We start from the raw sequence: 10614 nt of genomic DNA, 5'->3' as shown, positions 1-10614 counted from the left end.
GATACCATTAGGGACTGTCAATTGACTGACCTGATGGCTAAAGGGGAATTCTATACTTGGAACAATAAACAAGAGAATGACACCCTTATTTATTGTAAGATTGACAGAGCCTTCATTAATGAGGAGTGGCTAGATCAGTTCCCTGACATCTTTGTCCACTTCCTCCCTGAGGGACTTTGACCATTGTCCTGGTCTTGTTCACCTAGAAGAAGAGAGATAGAGGAGGGGATCTACTTTTAAATACTTTAATATGTGGTCCATTACCACTGATTACAAGGATGTTGTGTTATCTGGTTGGAATAGGAAAGTGTAGGGTACTCCTATGTTCAAAATTGTGAGTAAGTTAAAGGGTTTGAAGAAAGGGTGAATGACTCTCAATAAGCAGAATTTTGGGGATATTAAGAATCTTGCCCACTTGACTGAACTGTCTCTTAGACATTTCCAATCCCTTCTTGTTTCTGATCCCTTGAACAAGGAATGGATTGAGAATGAGAGAGCCTGTGCCAAGGAACTGAAAGATATGGTTAAAGCTAGGGATCAGTTTCTGAAACAAAAGGCAAAGTGTGATTGGATGAAGTCTGGGAATGAGAATACTACATTCTTTCATGCTGCAATTAAGAAGAGAAGGGCAAGGAATAGGGTCTTTCAGATTAGGGACATGAACAATAATCTTTGTTCTGATCCTGAGGAGATACAGAAGGCTTTTGAGGCCTACTATGTCAATTTGCTGGGGACTTCTAATCTTGTTACTCCTCTAAACAAAAAGTTAGTTAAACGTGGAAATTGTCTTACACAGGAGCATTGTAGTACACTTACTGTTGAGGTCACTGGAGAGGAACTTAAGGATGCTATGTTTGCTATCCCTGGTAACAAAGCTCCTGGACCTGATGGTTGCAGTAGTCAGTTTTTCAAAGACAATTGGCATATTGTGGGTGCTGAAGTGATTAGTGCTATCAAAAATGTTTTTTGCTCTGGAAAATTATTGAAGCAAGTCAATAATACCATCATCACCTTGATACCAAAAACTGAGATTCCTGAGACAGTGATGCAATTCAGACCAATTGCCTGTTGCAACACTATTTATAAATGCTTGTCTAAGGTGATATGTGCTAGAATGAGTCGTGTTCTTCCTGACATCATTAGTCCCTCTCAGGGAGCTTTTACCAAAGGGAGAGATATAGTTGGAAATATTCTCATTAGCCAGGATCTTATAAAGTTGTACAATAGGAAGAGTTGCTCCCCTAGAGTGATGTTGAAGCTTGATTTACAGAAAACATATGACTCAATTGAATGGTCATTTGTTTCTGATACGCTTAAGGCAACTGGCTTCCCTAAAAACTCCATTGCTCTTTTGATGCAATGTGTTTCTACTCCATCTTTTTCCCTATCTTTAAATGGGGAAACTTTTGGGTTCTTTAAGGGGAAAAGGGGATTAAGACAATGTGACCCACTTTCTCCTCTTCTTTTCACTTTATGCCTGGATTATCTTAGTAGAGTGTTGTTGGTTGTTCAACAACATAAAAGGTTCAGATTTCATCCTTTATGTAAAAGGATCAACCTCACACATCTTTGTTTTGCTGATGATCTAATCATGTTTTGTAAAGTGGAGAGAGCTTCTATTGACCTCATGCTGAGAGCCTTTGAATACTTCTTTAAGGCTTCAGGGTTAGTGATGAATAGAGGCAAATCTAACTTTTATTCTAATGGAGTTCCTGCTGGTATGATCAGAGAAATTGAACAGGTCATGGGGATGAAAAGAAGTACAGTCCCTTTCAAATATCTGGGAATCAATATCTCTCCCAAACGTCTATAATGGACTGTAACTGTTTGGTTGAGAATGTGGTTGCTAGGATCAGGGGATTGGGTTCTAGGAAACTCTCTTATGCAGGAAGGGTTGTGTTGATACAGTTTGTACTTAGTACCTTGCATTGTTATTGGGCTCGCATTTTTATTTTGCCTACGCATTTATTCTTGTGTTGGTTAGTTGCCCAAAATAGGTTACTAACACAGGATAGACTGGTGAGGATGCGGATTATTGATGCAAACTGCTGTGAAATTTGTGGAGATATGGAAGAGGATCACAATCACATTTTCTTTGGATGTGGCTTCAGCAAACAATGCAGACAGTAGGGATGGCAATGGGTAGGGTCCGCCTAGAGCCGGACCCGGACCCGAGATTTTTCTTTTGGACCCGTACCCGACCCAGACCCGCAAGGGTCTAAAATTTGAGGACCATATGGGTAAGGGTAGGGTCTGGGTCTACCCGCGGGTCCGAGTTTCAGCCACTTTAGTAACATGATTAACAGTTATGGGGTCTATAATATTAAAAAAAAATTCATACTACTTTAATATTATGAGTTTATTAATCTCTATTATACACTACCAAATCCAATATACATACCAAAGAAATTAAGAAAGACAAAGAAGATCTAAATTAATTTTACATCCAAATACATGTGAAAGAATCAAACTCGGAACCCAAAAATCATTACCGTACTTGATAGTCGTCTCCATCTGACCGTCGCTGGCTGCCGTTAATAGTGGTTGTCGGTCGCCGCCTATTAGAGAGGTGGTTGTCAGTCGCGTATCAGTGCTGTGGTGGTGGTTTTCTTATGTCAGTGGTGGAATGGTGGTATTGTCATAAGAGTTTGGTTGGATTTTATCACTATGGGATGAGGGAAGAGAAAGAGACTTTAGTTGGGTTTCTACATGTCTGCCAGTATGAATTCAGAAAAGTTGTGATTTTGATTTTTTTTTTTTTTATAATAAAGGGTCGGGTATGGGTCTCGTAACTTAGACTCGGACCCGGACCCGAAATATTTTCTTAAGACCCATACCCATTGGGTCTGAAAAAATGAGACCCATACCCGACCCTCAGGGTCTGGGTCGGGTCCCCGACCCACTGCCATCCCTAGCAGGCAGCAAGTGCAGGATTGGTGCAAAGTTATAGTGCCTGAGCAAGATTGTATTCATTGGTGGATCAAGTGGAGGACTCAGTCAGCTACCAAGAAGAAGGTTGTGGGGATCATCCTTGCAAACCTTATGTATCACCTTGGCAGAATCGAAATACTTGCAGGATAAACAGGGTTGTACTAAGGCCTATGTATCTTGTTTAGAGGGTTAGGACTGATGTACGGATCAGACTGCAGCAAGTTGAATTGAAATATACCAATAGTTCTGTTCATGACTGGTTGAAGGAGCTCTAAGGTTCCCAGCCTTATAGTTCCTTAACTATTATGACTTCTGGATGTAATGGGATATTTTTATGATTAATGAGAAAACTTACATTTTGCCAAAAAAAAAACAATTAGTGGAAGACAAATAATTAGAACTTTAGAAGACTCGGTTTATGAAACAATACTCCAAGAGTTGGATTAAAGCTTAAATTTGATTTTATTCACTAAAAATATACATATATCAACATCGGGTATTTGTGAGAGGTTTGGCAATTGAGACGATCCAATCTTATAAAACGATAACTCATTTAACTACATTGAATAAATAGTTTTATCATAATGGATCGTCTTATACAGTAAAATCATCTTACAATATATTTTTCGTACATAAATTATATAATGTAATGAGATACGATACGAAGTAGTAATAAACAAATTATTTCAGTATGTAAAAAAAAATCAGTAAGTCTTGTTTTAGACGGAGTGTCTCTTGTATTTTGGATTTTAAAATGGTCAAATATTACCACATAGTTGTAATAAAGACAAAATTTTTGGCATTACCTAGACAACTTGTCGTGTAATTTGATATATATTTAATCTGTCTCAAGCTTCAGACGGATAATGCATACCTTTTAATTTTTCAATGTAAAACTTCCTCAAGCATCATAAGTTTGAGGTTTAAGGTAACCATGAGTTAGTAAAACATGTAGTGAGCATAAAAATCAAAATGTTGATATGGTTAGTACCAAATTTTCGAGAAATTGTTCACATTTTTAAGACGAAATTTTATTCGTTTACCTCATAGTATAACAATAACCATCAAATTCATAGCTTAACAACATACTTAAATAATTTTTAAGACATAAATTAAAATTGTTCATGGGTACTTGGGAGATTTTCGAAAATTTCATCCAAATTTTAAGATGAAATTTGTTCGTTTTGAGACCATATACCACATTACTAACAAATATGGTGGTCTTATAAGGCAAATAAATCAAGTTTTACTCTTGAAAAAACAAAATTTGGGCATGACTTGCCTATATTTCGAAAATTTAAGACGGAGTTTTAAGATGAAATTTTCACATACTAAACAAGATCTAGCAATAACAACAAAGGTTAAGCCTTTGTTGTTTAATTAAACTCAACAACAAGCACCAAAAATCCACATATATGCTCAAGTATTCATTTCCGTGTTCTTCATTTTAGGTGGTAGAATTGACATAAAAATTTGATATTTAGCACGAACAATGGTGTAGAAAGTCATTTACTACTATGAATTAAGCAAAAACATGTGAATAATTGACAAATCTTTAACAACTTAATGTAGATCTAAACAAATTAAGATGGAGAAAATAAGAGGAGAGATGGTTTACTTACATTGTTAATAAGGAAGAGATTTGAGACAGAAAATTAGAGTAGAAAGCTTAATTCAAGTGACAAAATACAACAATTGAGTTTTGGGATGATTTTTGTAGGAACTTCGATATTGAATGAATGAGGTGAAAGTAAGATGTGAAGAAGATAAGAAATGAAGGAAATGGATTAAACCCGTGAAAATCTCAGCCAGCACTCACTCGGTCGAGTGGTGAGTCCACTCGGTCGAGTGGATTTTCACTCGGACGGGTGCCTTATTTTCAGAATGTTTCCAGCTTCTGGAAACCGAGTGCACTATACTCGGTCGAGTGTGGACTCATACTCGGTAGAGTGATTGCTTATGGCTTAGAATTTCGGGTCGAATTAGAACGATGAAGTCTTTGCAACACAAAGAGAAGGTTCGAGAGTCCACCGGATTAGTGACTCATCCGGGTTAGTCCATACGTCACCCTACTTACCGTCCTTGGTACGCTACCATAGCACTAGTAGCTACTCTGCAAACATACCTCACTAATCATATGTTACATATACACTAACATGCATTTCATTAAAACACTGCGCAACAATTTAGAGAGCAAAATCACCATTTGTATACCAACACATGCTAACCATCCTCAAACATGCTACTCACGCCAATCTAAGCATTCAACCTCCATACACATCCACACATCATTAAAAACAATTATATTATACAAGGAACTTAATGTTAAATCATACTATAAATCATAAAAATTCATACCTGCAATAATAAATACAGAAGCAAGAAAATAATATGGAAACAAGAGTTTTATTATTGAAAGATTGAAGGTTAATTTTCATAACTCTCTTGATTCCATCTCTAGGGAATTTAGGGTTTTGATAGTGCTACGAGGGTCTTATCGACTTAATCTCGTAGGGAGAAAAGATGGGGTCTTTTGTGACTTATTCCATCCTACCTACAATTTGGTAGTAGGAAGACGCGGTCGTTTGAGACTTAATCCATCTGCTCTCCTCTAAACCCTAAAGATGGACTTTTATTTATAATAACATGGCTTGGAGGGCAAGACGGCATATTCTAAAATATTCTAAGATATTATCACATTATTTTCTGATAATTATCTCTAAAATACTAAAGATATTATAAAATAAATAGATACCAAAAATGTAAAATTTTGGTGTCTACACATACATTCATGCAACCATATTTCACATAGTGTTACACTACTGTTACCCCATACTCATAACCACCCACGTAGTGACCAACCCAGACAATAGGCACTAGTTTTGATATGAGGGCGCCTACTCATCCAAAACCGATCTCCTATTATGCTCAAGTCGGGTTCGTTTTATTAGACACACCTAGGTTCATTTTGGTTCAATGGTTTAGGTTCCAAAATCGTAGCTCTGATACCATTTTATAACACCCCCTTCTTACCCGGCCAAGGTAATTGAAAGATGTTACCATCTTGGTTTCTCGAGGCGGTGAAATCGGAGTTGCAATTAAGAAACAATTAATATACTAATTACCCATATTGCTACCTCCATACACATCCACCCTTATTGCTACCCACTAATTACCCATATTACACACACTAATTACTAACTAATTACCCATAACAAAACCCCTAAAAGTTAGGGTTAAAATAAGACAAAAGGGAAAGGTGGGAAATCGACTTACCATGGTAGATCGGGGATTAGGTGAAGGTTTAATCTTCAAATCGAAGCTTGAAGGTCATGGGAGAGGCTTGGGGGTCATTCTAGAGAGAGGGGAGAGTGTTTAAGGTGGAGGAGAAGAATAATGAAAGAGATATGAGGTTTGGATAGGTAGAATCCCGAAATAAGCTTTATCGGGCGTTGCACAGTGCCACTCGACCGAGTGACCGGTTCACTCGACCGAGTGCCACTCACTCAGTCAAGTATTCTCCTTAGGAGCTATACTCGGTCCACTGTGAGGTTTACTAGGTCTAGTATAGGTTCTACTGGGAGCCACTAGGAGCTATACTCGGTCCACTAGGAGTTTTACTAGGTCTAGTATAGGTTCTACTTGGTCTAGTATACAGTCATCATTTAATTTTGGTGGTCTCACCAAGTCTGAGGGTCCCCTCACGCATTACAGAGAGAGTTTGAAGTTATTTTGGAAATGATATGGTGAAGATTTGAATTGAGTTTTGGAAGGTGAGATAAACTCGGTTTGGCAAGGATATGGAAGAGGTTAATAAATCTTGGAGGAGGGGTAAGAGAGCTAGCTTGTAAGGCAAGGAAAGACGAGACTAGGTTGAGGTGAGTACTCAGGGAAAGTGGCTCGGAAAACAAGGGACCCAAAGGTCCCTGTTTTGGTGTGTGGTTAGGTGCGGTCTTCATGGCAGGTTGGCAGCTTTTGTTGGTTACTTGGATAATAGGCATGGGTATAGGCCTATAGGTGTATAGATATATGGTAAATTAGGATATAGGTTTGGGTCAAGTAGGTGTCGAGCTTGGCTTAGTTTGTCGAAGGTTTGGGGCTTCGAAAACAGAGTAGCTCGGGTGGTAGATAGGCTACTTTTACCTAGATTTGGGTTGGGTTAGAGACTGGCCTGGACGTGGGTTATAAGAGTTTCGAACACAGGGCTATAAAGGAAAGGATATGGGTCAAAAGTGCATCAAAAATCGAGCCCAAATTGCATAGAAAACAAGCTCACAAATCGTATATAAGACGGTAGCAAAAATCGAGTTTAAAGCTCAAAAGTCTTACGACTTATAAAACGATCTAAAAGTTTGAAAGTCGATTTTTCAAACCGGCCACATTGATAAACCAAATTCTTAGAAATTAATTAAAAAAATCAAGTTTTATTTTATTTTCAAGAAAACATAAGCAGAAGACAATTTTCAAATTAAATTCAAAACCGACAAATTCTTAAGTAATAAAATAAATTCGTTTATTTTAAAACTAATTTTATCATAAAAGTTAAACATCAGAAACTTTTTTAAAATCAATTTTGAAAACAAGTAAAAATCCATTTTAAGCACAAATTAATTAAATTAATCTCATTAAAGTAATTAATTAAAATCCGTCAATGAATCCCATTCTACATCGCAAAAAGAATCCTATTAATGAACGGTGTCCAATGAAAATACATATTGTCCTATCATCATCGGGTGTTTGCCGGGATTTTTGTAAATTCCAATATCGACAGATACGGGTATGTATCTACATACATCAATGCACCAACATATTGAGGTTGACATTCATTTCATGCGTGAAAAGGTATCTCGTGGTGACGCTCGCGTCCACCACGTTCCCTCTCGTTCTCAGATGACCGACGTTTTTACCAAAAGAATTCCTTGTGTTCTTTTTTATGCTTTTCGAGCTAGTGTCAGCATTCGTCCTCCTCCCTTTCGATTACAGGGTCTATTAGAATATATGTAATTTGTTTAGAAAATATTGTGCATAATTTGTTTCTCTATTTGTAGCAACTAATTAGGCATAGTATCACTTGTAATTAGGAAACGAGATATCATTGTTAGGTGTACATATACTCTTGAATGTTCTGAATATAACTCAAGCATTACATTCTTTCAATAATTTTCTAAAATATATGACACTCGATCACGTAACTCACCATGGCTAAAATAACACTTTTTTCGTTACGCCTTGTATTATTCATAATATCCCTTGTTTCAAACACCAATGGCTTATCACTTAAAATGATTCCAATAGACTCGCCACATTTGCAATTATTACCTGAATACGTCACGGCTCAAGAAAGACATCAATTACTCATTAACATATCTATGTCAAAGGTGAGTAATTACCCCATAAGACTAACTCCCAATGGTCTCAAGTCCCAAGTTAGATCGGATGGAGGAAATTATTATGTTACTAAACTCCCATTGGGGACGGGTAAAGGACATTTATCTCCTATTATGATCATTGACACTGCTTCTCATGAAACTTGGATTCAATGTGAAGATTGTTACCCTTGTATTGAATCAAAAGAGAAAAATTTTAACTACAAGTTATCCACTACTTTTAAGCGAATGAGTGTTGACGATCCATTGTGTAACCCACGGTTAACCTATGAGGGATCGTGTGCCTTACATGCCACCTATGGTGACGCACATGCCTTTGGTATTGTTGGAAAAGATGTGGTTTTTTTTCAGAACGCATTAACTGGAAAACCTGTCGCGATCCAAGGTTTTGCATTCGGGTGCGCACTTAAAAATGAAGGGTTTAAATTTTATACGAGCATGCGTGAAAATAGTATAGTTGGTATACATGGGCTAGCACTTGGTCCTAGATCGTTCTTATCACAATCCCGTAGTCATACTAAAGGTCGATTTTCTTATTGTCTAGCTGCTGGTTTGGGAATATCAAATATGTACTTTGGTGATGAAGCACAAATTAGTGGAGATGCTACTAAGGAAGTTAGAACGATCGCAATGAATAAGTGGATTAAATATCATGTCTACTTAAATGCAATCAGTGTAGAAGGAATTAGAATATCGTTTGACCCATCAATCTTCGAATTAGATCCAATAGGATATACTAAGGGGTTTTTTGTCGACTCTGGTGCACCTTATACCGTCTTAACAAGAAGTGCATTTAAACCTATCAAAGATGCGGTAGTCAAGTACTTAAAAGAGAAATATGATTGGCAACCTACACCAACGCCTTTGCCCGGTCTTTGTTTTGAAACGACGAAATACCCTAGTGATGTTCAACTATTTCCTTCTGTTATTTTTCATTTCGCGGGGATTGGACAACAAGGAGAGGTCGATTGGGTTATGGATAAAAATTATTTATTCCAAAAGAAAAATCAAGGATTTTGCATGGCTATGTTTAGCGTTGATGATCCAGGCCCTTCATTGTTAGGAAGGTATCAACAAATCAATTTTAAGGTTTTATTTGATGTCGATAATGGGCTTTTGTCCTTCCTACCTCAAGTGTGTCATGAAGCTAGTTTCTAGCTTTTGAAAGTTTTTTTTTGTCACATTTGTTAAATTCAAATTAATCTATCTAGATGATTTATAAAAACATTCTCAAGTGAAGTTTAAAATTTTAGTTGGGATATATGTAGTTTTTTAAAATTTAAAAAATATACATAAGCTCAATTAAATTCTTAATTCGATATACGTGTACGATACCCCTATATAACTGGTATATAATTTTTTATTTTTTATTTTTTTTGAAAGGAAACTGGTATATAATTCTTTTTTCATTAATGTCCCTTTTTTTTGTCACCATTTCAAATCATAATACACGCTTTCTAAGCAGTGATAGAGTTACAAATAATGATCAAGCCAAACGCACTTTCTCTCATTGAAGACGGCAATATCCGTCAAAAGCTTGTGACGGATACCATTTTCTTTCATAAAATACTCATGAGAGGTGAGTGGGGAAGCACATGGGGGGTGCCCTACCTTGTCCCCTCTCCCTTTTTATGAGAGGTTTTCAGCTTATGACGGGATTAGCCTGTCACAAGCAAGACGCTTTGTAGTGAGAAATAGAGAGGATAGGACGATAGGTCATAGGAGAAAGTTATTAATCATAAAAGTGTACGTACCTAGTTCAAAATATAAAGTAGAGGTAATCTTGGGCCAGGCCAATGCGGGCTTGGGCTGGGCCTTTCTAACAAAAGCGGCCCATTTGTGTGGGCCAGGCTGGGTTGGGCCGGATGCATGGGCTTATTTAGCAAGCCTAAACCCAGTCCTTATGGGCTAATACGGGCCTCTGGGCCTAAATGGGCTTTTTCAGACCCTAAAATTTACGACTTATCCTATGAAATAATTAGCGTAATACCTTCAGTTACAACTTTTAAAACATACATAGTGTATAAAATTGCACAAAATATGATGAAATGCATATGAATTGCTCTCTAAAATAAAATAATGACAAAAATCACCACTTTAGAATGCTTAATCATGCATTCTTAGATATGATGTATGTTATGTATACTTTGTTTTATAAATCTAAAAAAATATACTTGAGTTTGTAAAAAGTTGAGTATAACTTTAACGCTACTTTAATATGTTTTATTAGGAAAAATATTCATTATTAATAAATATGGGCCGGGCCGGGCCAAAATTTGGGCCAAACGCTTAGCCC

General features: G+C 36.9%; 1 protein-coding gene across 1 annotated transcript; it reads left to right on the top strand.

Moving 5' to 3' along the window:
- Positions 1–8300: 8300 nt before the first annotated feature.
- On the top strand, positions 8301–9476 carry LOC141648700 (aspartic proteinase nepenthesin-1-like). Its single transcript, XM_074457421.1, has one exon. The coding sequence runs from the start codon at positions 8301–8303 to the stop codon at positions 9474–9476; it is 1176 nt and encodes a 391-aa protein (XP_074313522.1).
- The last annotated feature ends 1138 nt before the right edge of the window (positions 9477–10614 follow it).

The sequence above is a fragment of the Silene latifolia genome, chromosome 3 (assembly GCF_048544455.1).
Source record: "Silene latifolia isolate original U9 population chromosome 3, ASM4854445v1, whole genome shotgun sequence".
Classification (NCBI taxonomy): domain Eukaryota; kingdom Viridiplantae; phylum Streptophyta; class Magnoliopsida; order Caryophyllales; family Caryophyllaceae; genus Silene; species Silene latifolia.
The sequence above is the reverse complement of the archived record's forward strand: the minus strand, read 5'-3'. Positions and strand labels throughout refer to the sequence as shown.

Coding starts and splice junctions, on each gene's coding strand:
- LOC141648700 (XM_074457421.1), top strand. CDS start 8,301: ATGTCAAAGGTGAGTAATTACCCCATAAGACTAACTCCCAATGGTCTC.